The sequence below is a fragment of the Acanthochromis polyacanthus genome, chromosome 15, assembly GCF_021347895.1.
Source record: "Acanthochromis polyacanthus isolate Apoly-LR-REF ecotype Palm Island chromosome 15, KAUST_Apoly_ChrSc, whole genome shotgun sequence".
NCBI lineage: Eukaryota > Metazoa > Chordata > Actinopteri > Pomacentridae > Acanthochromis > Acanthochromis polyacanthus.
Window position 1 is genome coordinate 8,195,136 of NC_067127.1, and position 23,926 is coordinate 8,219,061.

The window sequence follows — 23,926 nt, forward strand, 5'->3', positions numbered from 1 at the left end:
TACACAATGGTGTTCATATACTATGTGAGAAAATGTAACATTAGCAAGGAAAGACTATTTCCATGGGGGGCTGCTTACCTCTTCACCTGCATTTAAAGTAGTGACGTAAATTTGTGTTCTATATGATGCTGCTAATTATTAGTATGTAAATGTACATTTTGTTTGTATAATATTGCAGCTAACACGAGTTTAAATTAGTAAAACGTGCGTTCTGTTAATGTGCTCAAATAAATAATGTCTCTCATACGACGATTGGGTTTCATTTTGAAAGTTTTTAACGGAAATGCTAACATGAACGTGCTTGCTAGCTTGACTCTGGTTCGCTAACTTCTGTGTGGTCAACCAACCGAAGCATGAGGTCCGCTGACTGTCCGTTTTTTCCCCGATAACGTCAAAACGGCGAAAAGAAGGTGTCGTTAAGGGTGTGATGATATATGATTTCCGACTTGATTTTATTTCTTCTGTCTGAAACGGAAACAGCAGCCTTTGCGGAACAGCGAACTCTTCTCTGTATCCCTCACCTCGTCCGCCAGCGTCCTGCGAGGGCTGCTAGCTACGATGTGATTGTGAATAACCGCCGTCAAGGGAAGTTATAATTGACATTATCATAGCTGAATGGCTCCAGCACCGGCCTGTCTGCCTTCATTTAACGCCTGCATGCTCCTTTTCCGATAGCCATTTGAGCTCCGCGTCGGGAGGGACCGCTACATTTTCTTGGCGGAAATAACCGAGAGAGACCGCATCCACAGCGCTGTAGTTCGCATCTGAGGAAAGATGTCTTTCTTCAATTTTCGGAAGATATTCAAGTTGGGGCCCGACAAGAAGAAGAAGCAGTACGAGCATGTACACAGAGACGTGAATCCGGAGGAAATTTGGGAGATTATTGGGGAGCTGGGAGATGGAGCGTTTGGGAAAGTGTACAAGGTAAGTTAATGTTACATCCGCCTTCTGTGTTTTCTCCCCATTTCTTAAGAAGACGCTCGCTTCCATTGTGTTGCATGTTGTTGCATGCTGGTCACAAGATAAAAGCCTAATATGACAGCAGTGATGCCACAGTCTTTTCTCAGGCCACAGTCTCCAACCTACCTAGGCCACTAACCCTCTGTAATTTACATTTCAAATGAATGCTACTGTTCAGTTCTGCGCTTTAACTGTTACCTCCCTTGTTCATCTCCCTCTTGAGTAAATGTGATCAGGGAGCTGACAGCTTAAACTCTCTAAGTCTCTCATTCCCCGTTTGGGAGATTTAAGGCAGGCTGTATTTAAATGGCCAGGTTTTAAAATATGACTTTGCCATGTCATTGAGTTGCACTTGGCTGTGGATTGAAAACAAAAAACAGTTGAAGGTGTGGTTCACTGCCACAGAATAAACAGGGCCTCACATATCCCAAACTGGATTGTCTCAGGTTGCTTTGACAGATCATAGCGCACACAGATAACAGTAAAGAGCAGGTGTCCTTAAAACTAAAATCACTTCCAGCCATGTAGAACCAGCCAGTGGTGAAAATGGATTTTGTTTATGACATACACTGTGACAGGTGCGCAGGTGTGGGTGTAAATTCAGTGCAGTGGCTTGTCACTTCTGGTTTATCGTGTGTTTGTTTCATCGACACTCACAGATGGACACAGTACCTGTAGCGCCAGAACACTGGAATACAACTTTATGAATTGGCTTCAAAACACATGCTGCCTGTGTGGACCTGTTCGGTTATTGATGTGAAAGAGTGACACAGAGAGGTTGTTTCTTTATGTAGGCTGTACTTTGCAATGCACTGTAGTCATGATTTTTTTTTTTTTGTCCATCACTGCAATCTCTGCTGGCTTACTCACTGTTCCACGTTATCTTTGTATGTTTTGGGTGGAGAACAACATCTGAAAAGGCCAGTGTCAAGTGGAGGTCAAACAGCTATTTGTATGACTCTGTTTTGAGCAGAATTTTAATACAACCTCTTTTAGACATCTTTTAAGAAAATGAGCTAGGAGTTTACCTTAATATTTTAGAAGTTAAATGGAAATTAGTAGGCATAAAGTTGCATGAGAAAGCTCAGTGTCTTTAGGCCTTTAGACTCCTTTTTGCAGTAATCGCTGTGAAACCGCTTTCTTTCTGTGCACGCTACTTATGTTGTTGCTTCCTGGAGCTCTCGTGATCAAATAATGCAGCTAATAGGCCATAAATTTTCATTTGCCGTTATTTGTTTCCGAGTTTTGTTCGCTGAATGGCCAGTGGGGATGAAAGCCAGCGGCCTTTCATGCCCTCTTTGACTAAAGCTCTAGAGCAGGCAGATATAGGCAAATGTACGCCTGACTGCCACATATAGAGGAGTGGAGAAAGTTCCCTCCATTAGGTCACAGTACTGTCAACACACACTGCACATTTCATTAGCTATTTCACAGGCGTTTGAAGGCTGCTTCCTTGGGCGGGGTGCCTAGGGTTGCCAGTAAAGTGTGAATCAGCTGTTTAAGAGAGTTAGAAATGAAGAGAGAAGAGCTTCACATGCATCAGGTTGTCTTTTCACTTTTAATAAGTGAACAGGTGTGTCAGACGTTTTTTGGAGTTAACACAAGACTGCTTACACAATGAGTCATTTGACAGTTGTACTACTGTATTTATGCAATAATGTGAGAGACAACGGTTCTCCACAAATGGAGCAGTGTCAGAGTCATCGTTATTACTATTCATTGGCATTTAGACAGGTTACTTAACCTGTATTATGACACAAACACATTCAATCCGTAGTTTATTGTTAATAGAGTTCAGCAAACTAAAATGTCCAATTCATGTGATGGAAGACCATAGGTTCCTCTTAACTCGGTGACAGATAAATCATTGCTGTAATCTCCTTTGTGAAGCTTGTACTGAATCTGCATGTGTGTTAGTGATGTCTGTGTCAGACAGGCGTGAGCTAGTACAAAGGGAAAGAGGCTGGGAGTGTGTCAGGTCAGAACTGTGTAAATATAGGGTCTGACACACTCTGCAGCGGTTGGTCTTAACACTCCCTCCCTTCTCTTTTTCCCTAACTCCCCGAGATTGTGTCTGTATCCATAAACATTAAGCCTAGGGCTCGCCTTAAAATAACTGCTCAGCTACTTGTTTCACAAGTACTGTGGTCGTTTTTACTGGTCTCTTCAGTGCAGGCTAATCGTGATTTAAGCTTGTGGAGTGTTGGTTACCACCAATATCAGACAGCATTGAAGTCCTAGATGTATTTTGTGTAATCTCTCACTTCATATTTCACCCTACATTATGTGTAAAAAGTAAAAGGAAAGGAAGGAAGTGAGCAAGCTTCACAAGACGGCTTTTGCTAGAGTAGGTCACAGGATGATGGGGTGGGTTGTAAATGTTTTGACTTCAAATGGTTGCTGGGGAATTTTTTTTCAGAAATTTCCCCCATTCAATATATAGCAACATGTTATCAGCCTCTATGAAGTGTATTTATAGAGACACAGTCCTCTTGGAGAGCCCTGCACAGCACAAGCCATAAAGACCTTTAGTGTTTATTTCTCAGAGTCCTAAAAGGCTTTTGTCTTAAATGAAACTGTTAATCGTGATGGATGCTTCTCTGCGGTACCTACTCTGACAAATGGTTGTTCTGTAACACGGCCAGCAATATCAGAAATGTATTGACCCAACGCACTCAGCTGACACAATGCCCATGCTCTTGGTCCTTTCTTGTTTTATACATTTTATGTTGTGAGGATATACTCCATAATTTACCATTGTGTCAATGTCGCTTTCAGGCACAGAACAAGCAGAATGGGACCCTCGCTGCTGCTAAGGTTATTGACACAAAGACAGAGGATGAATTGGAGGATTACATGGTCGAGATCGACATTCTGGCGTCTTGTAACCACCATCACATTGTCAAACTGCTGGATGCTTTCTATTTTGAAGGCAAACTTTGGGTAAGTAAGCAAGTGCCTGACTGAGAGTTCTCTTTTTTCCTTTATGTATTCATTGTGATTTGAATCCGAGGAGACGTAGAGGCAGCAGACCAGTCACGCATGGAGATACACAAATTCGTCACAAGCCACTATTTGTTCCTGCCTTTCTCTAAGGACTCTTACATCATTCAATTAAAGGATAATAGCAGTGGGTTTTTTTTTAAAGCATTTAACACTGATCATGTGATCCAGTCAGAGGCTTGTACAACACTAGGACTTCATGTTCTACTAAAGAAACTACTACATATCACACACTGTCTTATTTATGGTGATGAATTTTGTTAGAAGTAAAGTATTATGTTTCTGCAGCATATTTGTTTTTGTTTTGTTATATAGACCACATTTGACTTTCTTCTTACCTACCTACAAACTGCTTTCCTTACACCGACAGACGGTAAAATTCTCTAAACCCAGTCTCCTGTCTGCTTCCTTATCAGCCTACTTTAGCATGAGCAGAAAGTGCAGTTTTAATACGTGGTCACTAGATCTCATTCTGTGTGCAGTAAGAGGCCCCAGAGCAATTAGGTCCTGGCAGGTGGTGTCATGTGGCTCTCCCTTGTGGACTGGCCACAACTATAGGAAGATAATGGAGTGGTTTTGGTGGCTGGAGAAAGTGCCTGTGAATAATTCAGAGCCGCATGCAGGTTTTCCCTCTGGCCCCCATCTTTAAGCAGCATGATAAATGTGTAACTGCTGCCTCTTTGCATGTGTTTGGTGTTGAGTTAATGCATAATAGGTTCCTTTTCCCTACAAAGGAAAATGTGTTGCTGGCAAAGAGGGGATTCACATGAATGCAATATGTTAAAATTAACCCAAGTTAATGACCAGTAAATTTTGAATTGTGCACACCTTTCGACATTAGAAGAATTTTAATTATATGCAAGATTCTCACGGCGTGATAAATCGTTACGCCGAACAGGAATAGCCACTTTGTGTCTTCTCTTTGTTTGAGTGTCTGAGTAGAGGGTGGTGTTCGATTGTAGCTTTGATTGATTTTTGTGTATCATCAGACACCATGAGCTGCCAAGCAACGTGCCGGCAGAGCCAATACAGATGAAGTGTTGGTCGGATACATTACTTCAGCTCTTACAACTGAGGTCTGGAGCTGTCTGGGTTTACATCTCAATAACCGTATTAGAGTATGGTGTTAGGTTCATGTAGCTCACTGTGGCTTCATTTAGTAAACTCATATGGTCTTTAGTAGTGGCTGAATCCATACTACTGTTAGAGTCACTTGGGTTAAATATGTCAGAAGATCTGCGTTGTGTTGAATGATATACTCAAGACGAACAAATTAACTTTTAAGTCGAAATCACAATTTTGAACAATGCAGTTTGCAAATTCTGCATTTCAGTTATGCAGCGGGATTCAAACTGTTGTGTTAATGATTTTACAATTTCACACTGCCCTCACTGGAAAAAATGTCCCTCTCAAAACAAGGGAAAAGAACTTATTTCAAGGAACTTTTACCTTGAAATAAATGAAAAAATCTGCCAATAGAACAAGTGAAAAATGACTTGGTAAGATTTCTTGAAATAAGATATGATATTTAGAATACTGCGATCTTAAAATTAGCTGGGAAAACTTATTTTAAGCTACATTTTACCAGGGTTGTCAAGCTTAAGTCTCTTAACCCTCCTGTTGTCCTCATTTACGGCACCAAAAAATATTGTTTCCTTTTCTGAAAAAAATCCAAAAATTCAGCAAAATATTCCCCAAATTTAAAAAAAAAATTGCAAAATTTTCAGGAAGAAAATTCCTTAAAATTTTTACTTTAAAAAAAATGGCAAGAAATACAAATTTAAATTTTTTTTAAAAAATGTCAAAATTGTAAATATTTTCAAAAAATGAATAAAACTCTTCCAAAAAAAAATCTGTAAGTATCTAAAGTGATTTCATATATATTAGTAAAACTACTAATACTTTCTTTAAGAACATTCAGAAAAAAATCAACCAAAATCCAGCGAAATTCGCTGGATTTTGGTTGATTTTTTTCTGAATGTTCTTAAAGAAACATTTTTTTAAAAATATTTCTTTCTTCCCACCAAAAAAATGTTCACAAATTTCCCAAAAATGTTGAAAATGTGGACATCAGAAGTTTCACTGTGAAAATATCTTTTTTTCCCCACATTTTTAGGTTAACTCGAGGGTTAAAACAAGATAATTTCAAGATTATTTGACTTAACAAGATATTTAAGATGCATTGTCTTCAAACAAGTCCCTCTACCTTGCTGAAATGTCATTTGTTAAGTGAATTTATCTTAAATCAAGCGGGATGAGACATTTTGACTAAAAATAAGACAAATAGGCTTGGTAAGATTTTGAGTTTTTGCAGTGCTCCTTGCCTTATGGTCATGTTTTAGATATGACTTGACATGGTGTTTCTCCGTCACATTTTAAAGTGGTACACAGCGAATATTGAACTGAAGCTTGACTCCAGAATATTATGTCAGAAATCAAATCATAATCACAGTATCTTTCACAAAAAGGTGATTTTTTTTTTTTTTTGCAAATTGTCATCTACACTTATAGCTTTAACCCTCTGAACCTGTAATCTTCCAGTAGTTTTAAAAGGCATTTAATCTCATAAAAAAAATCAACCAAATGTAACCATTTATCATAGTTTTTCAACCAAACGTGTGTGATGTGGTTCTATCAGGAAAATTGCCCAAATCTAGACTTACAATAGTGACATTTTCATCCAATCACTTCAATCTACATGTGTCATTTAAGGATTCCCATGATAAAAAAAGGGACTTTTCAGCTTACCTACAGGCTGTAAGACAATAAGAAACATGTTAGAGAGGTTTAGAGAAAAATAAATCATAGATGATCAACTAACTAAATACTGCATGTCTAAAAAAAAAGGTATTAAGTTGAGCAGGTTGTCAGCAAGTTGGTGAAAAATGCATTCAGCACGGTGAATCTTTCTGTCTAGTGTCGATGTGCAGAGTAGTGTGAAGAACATCTAGTTTGTAAAGGTTGTAGAAATCTAAGTAGTGAAATATCTTTAGAGCCACCTTTCTTCCAGCATTAGTGAGGCGTGTTGGCACTTCATAAGATTTTCCATTTTTGTAGGTTAAATAATTCAAGAAATTCGTCTTTTTTATTCCCTTTTGAGTTCTCTTTACTAGTAGTCATGGTTGTGATGCTTCCACATAGGATCGGGACTTAATACTGCAATGAAAATTAGCCCACAGTAAGTAAAAATGTGACAGGAACTAAAAAGCCCAGTAATTACTTCAGTTTCTTAAGGAGTATGTTTTGCAGGCTTTTGCATATCTGTTAGGAGACCACTGGCATACTTCCTCAGACTATATCACCTCCCATGTTCCTTTAATACAAATACAATGGTTTAGAGATGGTATGAGAAGATAAACTGAATAATCCTCACCCCAGGAAAGGCATTTGACTGTGCTGGCTTTATCTTTTAAGTGTACTGTAGCCCTTTCCAAAATGGGGAAATGGTTTTTCATCAGAATGTGTGATGAAACATCCTGGATGTGAGTCATACGTGGACACATAGTGAACACATGACTTTAAACAGTACAAATTTGTTATAATGGCTTTAACACTGGCAGCCATCACAGCCCGCTCTCTATAGTGGGAGAGGATCTCAGTCACCATCGAGTTTGCAACTCGAGCAGCTGCTGATGTTTCATTCTGACAAGGAAACATAAAGAATGTCCTGAAATGGGAAACAGAGGATGTGTCTGTAGAGGTTGCTAGGGATGGCTGCTTAGTAACTGATTGATCGGTTTCTCGGAATGTCTCAACGTAATCAATAACTTTGAATGGGGGCGCTTATGTCTTTCCAATAAAGGCCATGTTGTTCACCTACCTTTGAATGGCAGGAGTTCTTTGTTAAGCCTTATCATGTGGCGTGAGGTTGTTAAATTGGGGCTTCTTTGCATTATATTACTGTACTACTTATTGCTCCACTTTTCTTCTACCATTGTAGATTCTGATCGAGTTCTGCGCGGGTGGTGCAGTCGATGCCATCATGCTGGGTAAGTCCCTCATTCACTGAAGGAAACAGAGTAACACTATGAAGTCCCGGGGCTTTTTCTTTGCTCCATCCTCGAGTGCCAACTCTTTTTATTCCATCCAGAACCCTCCACTGTGGGATTTTTTTTCCCCTCTCCTCAGTTGGAGAGGCCATTCCAAGTGTATAATTATTGTAGCTCAGGTTTCAAGGAGCGGTTAGTCCACTTCTATTGCATGAAGTTTCTGTGTCTTGTTTTGAAGCCTGAAAAAAACGCCTCACGACTCTTTTACGTGTAAATTAACATGACAAAGAAGATGCCAGTTAATTCTCTCCACTGTTAGTTGTTGATGCATTCAGCATTCTGTGGTCTGACTCACCTAGATGAGTCCAGGCATACATGCTGTAGGGGTGGAGTTTTATTCTCCAGTTGCTATTGGATACCATCAAAGCATCACATTTGATGTTAAAATGTCCAAGTGACCCAGTTTGTCTGGAGTTGTCCATCACGGCAACATATCTAGGAAAAAGAGGAACACAGGAATTCTGAGTGTGTGTGTGTTTATCCACAGAACTGGAGAGACCCCTGACAGAGCCCCAGATCCGTGTGGTGTGTAAGCAGACCTTGGAAGCCTTGATTTACCTCCATGAGAACAAAGTCATCCACAGAGACTTGAAAGCCGGAAACATTCTCCTCTCTTTGGAAGGAGATGTAAAACTAGGTAAAAATCACTCGTCTTTTGTGTCTACATTTGCATTAATTACTAATGTTCCAGCTAAGCACATGATAGAATACCACTAAGAGCAGTAGTTGAGTCTGTTGAGTTCTGTCCTAGGTGCATGTCCTTGACTAGCACCAGTAGGCTTTAAAAGGTACTAAGGAAAGTCAGTTGTGTATCCATTTGTGATTTGACTTTGGGGAAACTGGTGACAATTGCGTCAGCGCTGTGTTTACTTATGATAAAGCTGTAATGAGTCAGACTTGTGGCATCCATTTCAGAAAGATACAAAACAAAGGGATGTGCTTTCTGTACTGTATTTTTTTATATACACCATTTAAGTACCGGAGTTGGTGATACACTGAAATGGTTACATAATACTCCAGAAGTAAAAGTATTAATGTTGCTGCTGCAGCATCCGTAGCTGCTGGCTCCCTGATGATTCATGTTCTGTAGGCAGAGGGTCATGACGGAGCCGAGCAAACAATAATTATCAAGCCAGTCACCAGGCACTTAATGATAGATCGCTTTTTCCCTCCAACTCCAAGTGATGCTAGAACAAGACGGTAGGCTGAAAAAGCAGGTAACAGAACTGAGGGAAGGATGATCTACCTTTAGAGCATTGTGGAAGGGAAACTGAGGCTTTTCTGCTCACTTCTGGAGTTCATATTTGAAAGATTAAATCCGGTTCTGCTATAATTATGTTGCTCTTGCAGAGCTTTGCTGTGTGTAAGTTTATCTCTTCTATTGTAGTGTATTTACTGTTTCACACAGTGCTATTATACAGTCTGGCTTGATTCAGTGATGAAAAGAATCATAATTCATTTCTACTTTCAGCTGACTTTGGGGTGTCTGCTAAAAATACGAAGACGTTACAGAGGAGAGATTCTTTCATCGGCACTCCATATTGGTGAGTCATCACGCCTGGTTACAAGAGGGCATTCACCCATTTCCATCTGATAATTGTCTTAGCGTGTCCCACAGCAAGGGGTGATAATTCTTCTTTGTCGTGTCACAAAAATCAGCATTGATTGTGGGATGAAGGAAAAAACCGCATTCAGCAATTCAAAGGTTAAATGTTGGCTGACCCTAGCTTCAAATACTGAATAGGCTTTCTATCGGTCAACTTTCAGAATAAAATGCACACACATTCTACTTTGTTAGCTTTTTCCCCTGAAAATGAAAGTGAGATGACCTTTCAGGATCAAAAAATTATTCTGAATCCACACGTTTACTTGCAGTTCAAAATGTGCTTAATGCATTTACATACCCACTGACTGACTGAATTTTGCAGGATGGCCCCAGAGGTGGTAATGTGCGAAACTTCCAAAGACCGTCCGTACGACTACAAGGCCGACATCTGGTCCCTCGGGGTAACCCTCATTGAGCTGGCACAGATTGAACCACCCAACCACGAGATGAATCCCATGAGAGTGCTGCTGAAAATAGCGAAGTCCGAGCCACCCACACTCATGCATCCCTCTCGCTGGTAAGATGGTGCGCTGGTGATAACTAGAGAGGTGGCACTGGAATGTTTCCAGAACAGAGATAAGGATATGTTTAGTGTTCAGTGCGTGAAAGCATCATGAATTATTACTGCGTACCTGAATGGCGACAGAAGTAAGAATGGCATTAGTTTGACTCAACAAAGCAGGACTCAGGGACACTTACTCTGCTCTATGGCCAACAAACAACTTCTTTTTTTGATTTGTTCTTGAAAGGTCACCAGAATTCAACGACTTTCTGCGGAAAGCGCTTGATAAGAATGTGGACAATAGGTGGGGCGCGCCACAGCTCCTACAGGTGAGCTGCCGTACTCAATTCACGCTCCACTGTTATCACAGAGTACACACACATGTGCAGACTACAATACAACCCACTGAATGCATACATATCTGTCAAAACATTTGTCTTATTTTGAAGGTCATTTTCAGTTTTGTCTTTTGTTCATTTATTCGTTACAGACAGACAGGTTTTGAGAGATCAAGATTTCTGTTTAATGTAGATGTCTCGTGTCCCTTTCCATCTGTTTAGCATCCTTTTGTTACCAGTGTTACTGATAGCAAACCTCTCCGAGAGCTCATAGCTGAGGCCAAAGCTGAAGTCACAGAAGAGATTGAGGATAGCAAAGAGGAGGAGGAGGAAGAAGAGGCTGATACACCTGTGGTATGTATTCTACCATGTGTGTATACAATAAGCATAATGATATACAGCCAAGTGTTTTTGAAATTATGTGTTGATATTGTGATTTTCATATTTTCCTGTTGGTTCAGGCTGTTCCTGGGCATAAGCGAGCGCCATCAGATGCCAGCGTGGCCAGCTCAGAGGATGACAAAGTCCCACCGACTCCCTCCACCCTCGAATCTGTTACAGAAAAGACGGAGGCTGAGCCTGCTGAGGACCGGACCAGTGATAAGCTCTCTGATGAAGGACTTGGAACAAGTGAAGTAGACAAGACTGAGGAGGAGAAACTCAATGAGGTGTCTGATGTCAGTAATGAAGACCTGCCCTCTGGACTAATTGAGCCTGGGAAGGACTTGACTTCACAAGATTCTACAGAACCTAAGCCAGAAGATAATCAAGCTGAAGAGATTCCTGCTGAGCCTGTGGTATCACAACCAGAAGAACCCGTAGACACAGCAGATACTCAAGAACTAGTCACAGATGGTAAAGAAGCAGAGGAGAAACAGCAGGAGACAGAAGAAAAGAAAATAATAGATGAACCCCCCCAGGTAGTAGAAGAGGAACAGCGACCAGAGGCGGTCAAACAAGAGGAAGATAAAGAAGCAAGTACAGAAGAAACCACAGAATCACAAAAGCAGCCTGAAGATACACCAGAGAACACAGAATCCATATCAGGAGAAGTGGCACAAGCAGAAGAACAAGGCAAAGAACCAGATGAGGAAGTGCCTCAACAAAAAGTAGCAGAGGACAGAATAGAAGACATGGCTAATGGCACAGACGTAAACATAGACACAGAGAATATAGATGTAGTAGATGCAAACATAAATGGAGACATAAACACAAAGTCAAGTGTGGAGGACTCCTCCACTGAGGTTCTAGTAGAAGATAAGGCCATAGAAAGTCAGTCAGAGGAGAAACCCAAAGATGAGGCCTCTGAGGAACCACAGCAGCCTGAACAAGAGAATCAGATCAGAGAGGAGGATAAACTGGAAGAACAAGCACCAACTGAATCCACAAATGGAGTCAGTCATGAAGCCAAAGACAGCTCAGATGATTCCGACCAGGTGGTCCCATCTAAAGACGTCGATGTGAAGGAAGATGAGGAGAAAACAACCCATGCAGATGAGAGCACTTCACAAGATGCCGTCTCTGTTCCAGAGAGTGAAACTGATTCAGAAACCAAAATGGAGCAAGGAAGCCCTGCTGTGATTAAGCCATATGGGGAGAAGGATTCAGACTCTGGCAGCAGCTCTGCCGCTGACAGCAGCAGCCTCGACCTCAATCTGTCCATCTCCAGCTTCCTGTCCAAAAGCAAAGAAGGAGGCTCTGTGTCTATGCAGGTAATACAAAGTCTTATACCTTAAATTATTATATTATCCACACCATTTTGATCAATTGAGCCTCCAAAAACCCCTGCTTTTTGGTAGGAGTCAAAACGTCAGAAGAAGACTCTGAAGAAGACAAGAAAGTTTATGGTGGATGGTGTGGAGGTCAGTGTGACGACATCAAAGATAGTGACAGACAACGACACCAAGAATGAGGAGATGAGGTTCCTAAGGTACGTCTGTATCCAATCTGCTCGACATACTGTTGATCTACATGTGGGGCATGACCTATTTAACATGTCTGCCTTAAATAGTTCTCGTTTATTTCACAACTCCCAGTGCTTTTTGCTAGAGCCAGATGGGTTATCTCCTATGATGAATGCTGCATTATATTACTGTCATCTCCCACGTTGCCTTTTAAAGACATGAGACGCGCTGCTGTGACTGTTTGTACAAGTGTCGTCTGACTCTTTGTTGTTGGGTTCGTAACCTTGTGTCGGTCATGGACAAGGTGAACATGTATTTGTGAAGATAACAGCCAGTGATTCAAAGGCATTCACACCAGAATAGGAATAGTAAGAGAGAACACTAATTTTGTCAATATTTTGTTCCACATCAGGAAAAAAACCTGCTTGCAACCATAAAATCCCCTTTAAGAAATAGAATGTATATATTTGTGTATATATATATATGCTTGTGGATAAACTGTTACCTTTGAGATGAATAAATACTACTGGTGTGGTTTCTTCAGGCGGCAGGAGTTAAGAGAGCTGCGCCTTCTTCAGAAAGAGGAGCAAAGGGCCCAGCAGCAGCTGAGCAACAAGCTGCAGCAGCAGCGAGAGCAGATCTACCGGCGCTTTGAACAGGAAACTACTGTGAGTCAGTTTGTTTGCGCGGCAGTAGTGTGATATGTTTATGTTTTTTTTCTCTTTTTTTGGTCAACTCCTAGGAAACGAGCTGCTTCATCTAAATCTAGACGCCAGTTTGTCTGCGTCTCATCATTTCTACTGTGAAATGCAATTCTCTTTAACCAGTTAATGGTATCAGAGACTGTATACTGAGCCTGAAAAAACATGCGTGTACTGTTTATCCTATTGATCTTAGGGTACTAAGTCGCACACTGTATAAACGCTTGCAGCTCTCCTGTCAGGCTGATGCCAGTGTGTATTGATTCTGCAGGCTAAGAAGCGTCAATATGACCAAGAAGTGGAGAACCTTGAGAAGAAGCAGAAACAGACCATTGAGCGACTGGAACAGGATCACACCAGCCGGCTCAGAGACGAGGCCAAACGTATCAAAGCGGACCAAGACAAGGAGCTCTCCAAGTTCCAGAACATGCTGAAGAACCGGAAGAAAGAGGTAAGGTCCCGCATGACTGTTTTCTAAATGTTGGTGGCTTCAGCGGGCCGATTAGCTCTGAACTTTAGGAACTGAGGGTCATAAGTATCTGCATGTGATGTGTGTGAGCTGTGTAATGGTGCGTGTGCCTAACAGATTCGCTGGTGGCTTACTTGGCTGTGTCATACTAATCCTATGGGAACGGTGTGCCCTGCTGTTCTGCCCAGTACGTTATGTGTGCAAATGATAGCAACAGACAGGCTGCACTGTCTTTCTCCTAGATGCTTCTCGCTCTATGCTGTTGTATCCATTATTCATCTGCCTCAAGGCTTCTGGTTGCCTCCGAAAGAAATGCTTTGCTACTAGAGTCTATTTGTTATTTTTAGAGAACTGTTTAAAAAAAAAAAGTCTAATACAGCTAAGGATAATATCTTATGATGATGGTGTCTTAGGCTTGTTATACGTTCATGCTTGTCCTTCTTCTAGACTCTTCTAGACTCTTTGTGTGCTCTTTAGCAGCCTTTAAATGCTTTGCTGGGTGCTTTTGATGTGCTTTCAGTTTGTACGTTTTTGTTTATGCGGCTTATTTATGGCAGTTGTGCTGATTGTCACCTATTGTGCATTATTATGCCTTGGTGGTTGTGCTGCGCCCAATTTGGTTTCTGGGTCACTTGTCTACTGACTGTTTGCAGTGTACTTAAAAATATGATCATAACGCAGGTTGGCTTGCGGTTGCTTCAGGCCTCTGCTATGTACTTTGTCGTTGTTTAGATAAAAATACAAGCATTTGACTCCTGTTAAAAATGTGTGTTACTTTATTTTGTTGTTGCAATGTTGTTTTCTTTGTTTGAAATGCACTGGAACTGTGTCTTTAACTAACCATGTCTTTTGTATGAGTGTGTGAGGTGGCTTTGGTCATGGGATGGCCAACTTTAAGAGATTTTTCTAAGTGGTGTTGGGTTCATTTGGGTGAAATAATAAAGCCTTGCATCAGAGTAACTGATATGGAATAGTCTTCAAAAGAGCTGTAAGAATTAGTAGATAAACTGAAATGAATCAACAACCATTTTGAAAATTGGCTTTGCAACATTTTAAGCAAAAATGTGCGATTGGACACTAAATATTTGTGGGGTAGTTAGCTTGGGCATTAGGAAATTGTTGCAGTAATGGAGAGAATAATCATCAGATAAATCAATACGAAAAATCTAAACTATTTGCACTCTTGAGTCCTTGGTGAGTTGTTCGATTTGAAGAATTCTACATTTGATCTGCTGATGCCAGTGTTGATCTAATATGTATTTATTTAGAAAGTGACGTTTAGGCAGTCCTCAAATGAGGACTGTTAAATATTTAGAAGTCATAGCCACCAAACTATTCCAACTCAGTTACTCTGCTCTTTTAATTTCAAGAGACAAAATACTCATATTGATGGCTGTGGGACTTAACTGAATGCAAAGTAATGTAGGTGGAGCTGTTTTTCAGACTAACATCTCCTGCCTTGCACCAGTCAAATCTCTCTTTTGACGTGAATCTAACGCGAGCCGTTCAAATCTTGACAGTTCTGTTGTGCTCAGAAAAAAAGCAAAAAACAGCTAAGATTCGCTCAAGGGAACATGAAACGCGGGCCGTGGGAATTAAGCATGCTGACTCGAAATCAGTTGGTGGTTGGGTGCAGTATCTCTCCTGTCAAAGTGGGCCGTGCATGTCTCCTACTGTTGTTGGCCGGCTTTGTTAGGTTTTCAGAATATACAGCATCGACCGGTTTCTGCGTACACACACTGTAGGCCAAGCAGGAGGTTGGACAGTCACCCAAACACATGCGAAAAGAGCTCATGAAACGCTTAAAGGAGGACCTATCACTCCTCAAGACTGCAGAGGTAAAGCGTCACCTTCTGTCTCTTAATCTGTGAAAGACTGAGAGATGACTTTTTCTGTCTTTATCTCATTTTTCTTCTCTATTCCTGTAACCTGATTCTTTCCTGTAAGAAATACATATAAGGACAGACACAAACCATGGCTGTGTCTGTAGTCAATCCCTCTTTGCTACCTTTGGATTATATACATTTCTCTAAGATTGTATCACACCTCTATTAAGCCGTTATGAGCATAGAAGCAAACCGATGAAAATAATTCCTCTATAGCCACATTAGAGTTACAAAAAAATTAAATACAATCAACTCTTGTATTTAAATCATTGCACAGTCACTCTTTTCATGTTATTGCAGAATATAAAAGGCTTCTAAACTGTGTCAACCATACACTGCTGTCTGCTCTATAGTCCTGTGTTTATATGTCATACACTTATACAACCTAAATCCAGTACAAATGTTCAACTGTAAAGGCTGCAGTTATGTTATAGTTTTAGCCACTGGTTTATGTGTTACTGTCAATATAAAATTCAGAGCAGAAGCAAATAGTGTGATATTTGTTTACTTTCTCCACAAAAATCAATTGGACACAGTTCAAGTGGTATTTTAAGAAACGGTGACACAAATTCAGTTTCCCAGCTTTTTTCAAATGTGAATATTTGCTCTTTATCTCAGTCCTCTGGGATATTAAAGTAAATATCTTTGGGTTTTAAATCACTGATCGCCCAGAATAAAATAGCTGAATAACAAGCTATTGTTAGTTGCATTGTATAGATTTTATCCCTACGAAATGCCCGCAGTGGAACAACACATTATCTGTAGCAGGTGAGCTGCTGCTTACAAAACATCCCACAGTGCAATTCCTCATCCCTGCACCTGACATTATTTATGCAAAACAGTTATATCATCGTACACTTGTCAGCGGTGATCAGGCTGTTTATGATGGAGATGATGACTCATAAGTGTCCACTCTCAATTTACCAGCTCCCTCAGAGCACCCTCCAGCATTCATCGTGCAGGGAACAGTGAATCAATGAACGAGGGAGCGATTGCAGACACAGCATTTGTTTCCACATCTGTACTGAAAGCGCTTTCCTGTGCATCTTTTATGAATTAGACGTGAGTCATGTGCACAGAGGCCCTGTTTTCCTTGAATGGTAACTCTTAGATTATTAACAGCCCCGTGAGCCGGCAGCATGGACAGTAACAAAACTGCTTTCTTCTTTTTGTTTGTTTTTGCGAGCTGGATTCAACTGAAATGCTTGAATTAAGAGCCGCTTTCGAGCATGACAAGGCGAGAATTAATTGACTTCTTCCTAACATTTGTCCAGAATTGTGCCGCGCGCCTTGAACTCACCGGCATTCCCAAAGTGGAAAACCCATCTCTTACGTAACTTAGGAGGAATCGAGTGCGTGCGGGTGTTGATGTGTGAGTGTGAGATCCTTCAGCCTGCTGTGTGCTGTCTGTCCCTGATCAGGGCGAGTGCGCTGTGTGCTCTCCTCCGCAGGCAGTGGCCCAGGTTATGATACAGTCTTTTCAGTTGTCCTCATGTGCACTCTTCAACGCTCAGATGCAGGATGTAAGTGTCCCCCTTCCTCCCGCCCCGTTACTCTCCTTCCCGTCTCCGGCCCATACTTAGATGTGTGTGAAGTTAAGTGACAGGATTGTGATGGTGCAGTTTCACATTTTACAGCACATGTAAGCATGGGCGGCGTTGGGTTTCTTTTGTTTTTTTCGTGTTGCCATCACTGTGTTTGTGCAGTGGTTCTTTCTTCCTCTCCTGCTCCGCATTTTCCCTCCACCGATCCACAAATGTTCCCCATCTAGTCTGTGTATTTTTATATGGTATTTCTATTGCTTTACACTGTTTGCATAAGACTAGATTGAGTGTAGAATGTGCAGTGGTGGTGCAGCTGTTGATCCCCTTCTGTCTGGATCCATGTTTGTCTCTGTCAGCCAAGGTCCAAATATAGACAGACTGCCTCACAGGACAGATGAAAGTCTCCCATATTGTGCACAAATTGATTATTGTACTACATTTTAACCGTGCTAATTTGAAATTCAGATGTATAATGATAACGATACGTCGGCTTTCTGCTGATAACGTGGCTTCTGTGTAATTATGTGATCACTTATGCCTAATCATAGTAAAGTAATAGCAGTGAGACCAAAAATTTGCCATGAGCAAGGTATTAGAGATCTGCTATAAAAAGTAGATAATTACAACGTTCTAAATGAAATATAAAGAGAGAAGAAAAATAAAATGAGCGGATAATTCTGGCTTCTTAATGAGTCATGCATAATGTAGGCTGGGTTTTGGATGATGTGACTGTTAATGTAGATGTTGTCTTACATAAAACTGTGAATCTGAATCTTTACTGAATTGTTAACTTTTCTCGCTTTCTCTCTTCACTTCCATCGTGGATCTTTGCCATCCATAATCTCTGAGTGTCTCCTTTCCTGAGTCTAGTTGATGCTGTGACATCTTGTGTTGTACTGAATTTGAAGTGGATGACTAGATCACATAATGGCAATTCAGGCAGTTTTGGTACTTAAGATGCATTTGTACTGTGACATTTTCTCGTGCTTTCTTTGTCTCCTCTTTGCTCTCTATGATTTCCGTGGCTTCCTCTGGCTGTTGCTCACTGCTCTTTGTCTGTCTGACTCCTCAGGAGCAGGAGTTCCTACAGAAGCAGCAGCAAGAGCTGGATGGAGCTCTGAAGAAAATCATCCAGCAGCATAAAGTGGAGATCGCGACTATTGAGAGAGATTGCCTCAACCACAAGCAGCAGCTAATGAGAGGTAGGACATGGAGAAAGAACTCTTCGACGGATGAAATCAAAGTCTGACACATTTTTTTTGGTATAAAAATCATCTGATTCTAGAGACATGCTGTTCATTACTGTTTTTTTTTTTTTTTTGTCAGAGTTGTTATAATTTCAGTTAGTTTAAACACAAGACACTTGTGCTCCAAACAAAAAGCATGTGCACTCAATGAAGGACCTAGGATCCCTGACCCATCACTATACACACCAGTGAGCAGTGATTCCTAACACATCTCTGGGGGTCATCAGGTGGAAACCTCCGTTCAACGGTGTTTTGTCTATTTAGTCCCACAACACCTCCAGGAGGCTAGGTGGTGAACTCTGGCGTCCCAGATTCACCCCCCCCAGTGTCAGTCCACACTGCTCCTACACAATCCAAACAGCACCGCCACATTCAACTGACCCAGGCCCGTTTAGGAGACGCTCCAGGTAGTGACTAGTGTCGATGCTACCAGTTAGCTAGCACAAGATGCTGAATACCTAAAGCCAACTGCTAAAAAGTGACAAGAAACTACAACTATAAGGTCTCCGAACCCCTTTAAATGCTAATGCTAGCTGCAAGACTACTACCATGTCCAAAGCAAACTTACCACTGACAAAGAAGCTATACAAGCCAACTCATCAAATTTGCTAGCGCTACATGCTAATGCTAACTGCTAAAATACTTCACTACTTCAGCTAAGCTCACCACAGGCCGAAACTGTACAAGCATACTTCATCTAAGATGCAAGTACCAATTGCTAACTGCTATGTGCTAATGCTATCTAACAAGCAACAAAGAGACAAAGACACAGCCACTGCCTTGAGATGGCTGCATGGTCCCAGAAAGTCTCTAACAGGCCATGCACCCACTTTATCTACACTTCCTCTTCCTGGATCTCTGCCCATTGGGGGAAAGGAAATAAAGGCGGGGAAAGCAGAGTGAAGAAGAGGGCTTGTCCTCTGCCTCCCCTTACTCTCTCACCGCCTGTATTTCACCCCCAAACTATTATTATTTCCTCCTATTTATCTCCTAATCCATATCCACTGACTAGATCTAGCCGCCTCATCTGCCATGTCCCTCACCGTCTTCCTCAGAGTCTGCCCCTGCACTCCCAGCTCCCTCAAAAGTGAAACAACTGACCCTGCAACAAAACCCCTACACCCCACTTCAACTGGGTGAACTCTGGTTTTCCATCCCCTCTGCTCAGCTTCTGTCTTAAGTCTGCATATGAAAGCACTGACTGAAGCATACTGCATTAGTTTGTTCGTGCACTGGTAAGACAAAAAAAACAAGGTGGGACTTTTGATTCTGATTTCCTGACAGCACAGCTGAAGTTACCATATCTTTTATCAATCCATCCGTATGCTAAAACAACTCAGTATCCTACACAAGTTTCAAGTCTCAAAGTTTCTTTTCATAACGGCCAGATATAAAACTACCAACAACCTGAAAGGTACGTAAAAAAACTTGCTTTTGATTTACTGTCAACATGTGAAGGAAGTGTATGTCAGTGATGCCCTCTTTGCTGGCCAAGTGTGTAAATTCTGACTCTGACATGCAGACAACTGAGAATACAGACGTTCTGTTTGACTAGACATGTTACAGCCTGTCCAAGTCGCTGCCAATGCTGCCTTTCTGTTTGATTTCATCCCTCTACTTGTCACCAGCTAACATGCATGTGCATGTTTGCCAACTCATACGTACGTGGCCTCGTCTGGTGCATTAGTGTCTGTGTTCTTTGTGTTTTTTAGCTCGGGAGGCAGCCATGTGGGAGTTGGAGGAGCGCCACCTGCAGGAGAAGCACCAACAGCTGAAGCAGCAGCTGAAAGACCAGTACTTCATGCAGAGACACCAGCTGCTGAAGAGGCATGAGAAAGTACGACCTGACAGAGACCTCTACCAAGAGACATGTTTGGTCCAATTTAAATAACCCTGCTGATCACAAAACTGTGGGCTTGTGTGTCTTTTGCAGGAGATGGAGCAGATGCAGCGCTACAACCAGCGTTTGATAGAGGAGATGAAGAACAAACAGACTCAAGAGAGGGTCCGTCTGCCCAAGATCCAGCGCAGCGATGCCAAAACTCGCATGGCCATGTTCAAAAAGAGTCTCCGCATCACCGCAACGGCATCTGTCACCCCGGAGCAGGAGAGAGAAAAGATTAAACAGGTACGCACACTGTGGCTGACGTCGTTTTACAATTTGTTCTTGTCACTTTAAGGAGAAGTGACTGAACATGCGTCGTCTTTTTATAGCAGCTCTGTGTCACACCGGAGTACAGTCACACCTAGGATCTGCCCCTTACAAACACAGTACACATAATTATTCCAGCCTGTCAGGATCTCAGTCCAGCAGCTTTCCACTCCCTGTTTTACAAGCTTCACTGGCTCTATCATATTTAAAATGTTGCTTCAGTTTAGTTTTGTTCACATAAGATGAGTGAACACTCGTGGAGGAAATCTTTAACATCTTTAAAAGCACCAAGAATGAGTTACAGATATCTGAAAAGCAGATATTGAAAGATATTGTGGGGGTTTTTTGTGGTTGTAATCAGTGTGCTGTTTGAAATGGACCGCTCCCTGGTCAGGTTTCTCAGTTGCATAATCATTAGCACTCAGTGTGGGAAAAGCTGCCCTCCTTCCAAAATCCAGCCCTTGTGTGAAAACAGCAAATCACTTCCTGTCGCTGTGTTTGGGGTATTAAGGATTGGCTGTGACAGCTGTCTGTTGTGCTTTGTTTGTGCGGTCCAGTTTGCTGCGCAGGAAGAAAAACGACAGAAAAACGAGAGGCTCCATCAGCACCAGAAACACGAGAACCAGATGAGAGATCTGCAGCTGCAGTGCGACTCGAACATCAGGGAGCTGCAGCAGCTGCAGGTGGGCTAAAACACACACACACACACACTGTCTCTTTATGCGTTTACGTCTTTAAAACAACGTTTTTTGGAGCCTCAAAGCACTCATGAAATATGTATTCACATTAATAGATTAACTAAGAGAAGTCAAACAAGTTATTTAAGTAATGACACACTTTATTTTGGTCTTTTTGAAATGTCTGCTATTGTAAATGCTAGATCTAATATGCAATTACTGCACACAGAGTTTTCTTTTTTTATCTTTAGCATAGCTGTAAATGCTTTCTGTGTGGCTCATTGTTGAGCGTTAAAGTGGTTAAACAGCAGCTAAAGTTAGCCTGATACCACTGCAGCACTTTGATTTTAAAGACGTCCATCAGAGAAGACACAACTGTTCAGAGTAAAACCAAACCTTCGCTGTGATTATTTCAAACCAGATTTAGCTGCTAATGCTAACACTGACACATACGGGTGCTGTATTCGATGTTCTTAACGTTTGATGGAGGAGCTCAGGCTGGGAAATTTTACACACCGATTTCACAGAGAAATAGACGTCGCTCAATTTGTCAGAGTCAAACAAGAAGAGAACATTAATAAGGCTGTATTAGTAAATGACAGGCCTTTTGAAGCATTAATGATATTGAGTAGGCGACCGTGTGTTATAGTCTGACTAAATTGATGTAAATATGCAGCTTGCTGAATGAAAAGCTACAAAAAGCCGAGGCTTCAGGAATTTCCAGTGCAGTTAAAGTAAGTAGAGTACAGGACTGATAAATCCTGACTGCGTTATGTTGACCCACATTTTGTTTCAGAATGAGAAATGCCACCTTCTGATTGAACACGAAACCCAAAAGCTGAAGGAGCTCGATGAGGAGCACAGCCAAGAGATCAAGGAATGGAGAGAGAAGCTCAGACCCAGGAAGAAGGTATATTTAACGTCCACGCTCTTTGATTTAAATGATTTATGCCTCTTACTAGTTCTCTTTACAGCCTTACAGTGTTCACTATTAAGCTCCTGCTCAGACTGCATTAACAGATTCTCAGATTTCTTATGATGTAATATTTAAAGCGACTCAGTTGTTTGTGTCTGCTGCCCCCTGCAGGCGTTGGAGGAGGAGTTCACACGGAAGCTGCAGGAGCAGGAGGTCTTCTTCAAGATGAGCGGGGAATCCGAATGCCTTAACCCCACCACCCAGAGCCGAGTGTCCAAGTTCTACCCCATCCCAAACCTGCACAACTCCGGTTTATAGCCTCGCGAGTGTCTGTGGTGTGAAACAGACTCCCGGGAAACTCGGCTGCGCTCACGGACTTTTTTTGCCGGTGGACCGACATCATTTCTCTGACCGTTAGCGATTTAAAATGTCCTCACTGCTTTGAGTCCACCATTAGTGAGCATGACGTGCCTACACACCGTTCCCTCACTTAATCAAGCTTTCTCAGCTCGCTGGGAAATCTCGAACAGATAATATGCACTTTTTTGAGCATGTTCAGATTTTAATAGTCTGCGGTTGGTAGCGAAGGTCAGTCATGCTTATCAAGTTCTTGTAAGCACAGCCTGCTACAGTATGAATGATCTCCAGTGCCTCATATGTTACTTTTTCTCTGCATTTAGGCCCTTCCTTGTGTTTTCTACAGCTTGCAGTCAATGCAGTTTCCCCCTGAATGTTTTTGCACTTAACTGGTTCTCATTTCCGCTCACGATCGCGACATGTCGAGAGATTTGTTTCAATCATTTCACACAAGCTGGACTTCCGTTTTGGCTGCATGTAAAATAGATCTGGATGAAGGGAGATTTACCGATTAGTCAAAAAGAAAACAGTCTGTAGTTGTAAGACGTTGTAATGGCCGTGTCGTCTTCTGTGTCCGATGTCGTCATGGGAGTCCAAAACAGCGTCGTAAGGCTGTGAGCTCAAACGAAAAAGAATGTACTGTGTTGCAAATGTGTACCTACATATGAAGTTTAATCAAACGCTGTGCTTACTGCGAGCATTTTTTACCGTCTTGAGAGATGAATGAACAAAAATCTATCTATTTATTTAGCGCATAATATCATTTCAGTGCTGTAAAACACACATCTCCCAGTTCAGTTAAAGACACGTTAACCTGTCGCTTCCTATGTAAAGAATATCACTTTACTTTCTGGGAGTTCATTTGAGTGATATTCTCAGAAACAGATGATTTGCTGTAAACTATGAAACTTAAGGAATGTAAAGCTGTTGATTTGCACTGTTTTGCCACTTGAGCTAAAGAAAAAATATGCAGTAGTATACTTTGCCCTTTTCATCTTACCCAAGCCTTTTTTTAACCTCCAAACTGAGTTGTTTAAGCATTTTTTCTTGCTTTTTTACTTAAATTACTTATAATTTTACATTTTTTTCCAATACGCCCGTAGTATTTTACAACCACTTCTGCAGTCAAAGCCTGCATTCCTGATATTTTGCTGCTGTTGTCGCTCTGTACAGCGAGCTTTTGCTCTTGTCGAGACCAGTGCTGTAACTGTCTGAATCTCGGTCTGAGGAGACGCCCTCCGCTGTATTTTACGAGCAAAGTATCGACGGTTCACAACACGAGATTTATTTGTTTCGCCAGGGCATATCATCAACGCATGTTCTAATTTCTGTATGCTGACATCGACTCGTGTTTTGTCACGAATGCTGGATTTTATTGGCGTTGTCGGAGGCTGTGTCATGTGAATTACACCATTCGACCCATAGATTTCAAATATTTTTTTATTTTAAGTTACAGCATTTGACGTGTCATTCTACCACAATGTATATTCTTAGTATATGCATTTTTGATGTCAGATCAAATGTATTTAATGTGTCTTTATAAATGGACATTTTTTTTCTTGTAAATAAAATATTGACTGTTCATTTGGCACCTCGAGTGACATCAATTTAGTCA

At 41.4% G+C, this 23,926-nt stretch overlaps 1 protein-coding gene across 2 annotated transcripts; it reads left to right on the forward strand.

The window, feature by feature from the left end:
- Positions 1–290: 290 nt before the first annotated feature.
- On the forward strand, positions 291–23,893 carry slka (STE20-like kinase a). Of its 2 annotated transcripts, XM_022186915.2 has the most exons (19): positions 291–924; positions 3,739–3,903; positions 7,904–7,952; positions 8,500–8,649; positions 9,484–9,556; positions 9,941–10,135; positions 10,368–10,449; positions 10,681–10,812; positions 10,920–12,170; positions 12,258–12,388; positions 12,907–13,030; positions 13,335–13,514; positions 16,870–16,941; positions 18,035–18,164; positions 19,922–20,046; positions 20,143–20,337; positions 20,919–21,044; positions 21,835–21,948; positions 22,126–23,893. In XM_022186915.2, the coding sequence occupies exons 1-19, from the start codon at positions 775–777 to the stop codon at positions 22,270–22,272; spliced, it is 3,591 nt and encodes a 1,196-aa protein (XP_022042607.2). In that variant the 5' UTR covers positions 291–774; the 3' UTR covers positions 22,273–23,893. The 2 variants fall into 2 exon arrangements, with proteins under 2 accessions (XP_022042607.2, XP_022042613.2); XM_022186921.2 differs by lacking the exon at positions 16,870–16,941.
- The last annotated feature ends 33 nt before the right edge of the window (positions 23,894–23,926 follow it).

Excerpts from the sequence above, each read along its gene's own strand:
- slka (XM_022186915.2), top strand. The coding sequence starts at position 775 with ATGTCTTTCTTCAATTTTCGGAAGATATTCAAGTTGGGGCCCGACAAG. Across the intron at positions 3,904-7,903 it reads ATTTTGAAGGCAAACTTTGG|ATTCTGATCGAGTTCTGCGC; the intron begins GTAAGTAAGCAA and ends CTACCATTGTAG. Across the intron at positions 7,953-8,499 it reads AGTCGATGCCATCATGCTGG|AACTGGAGAGACCCCTGACA; the intron begins GTAAGTCCCTCA and ends GTTTATCCACAG.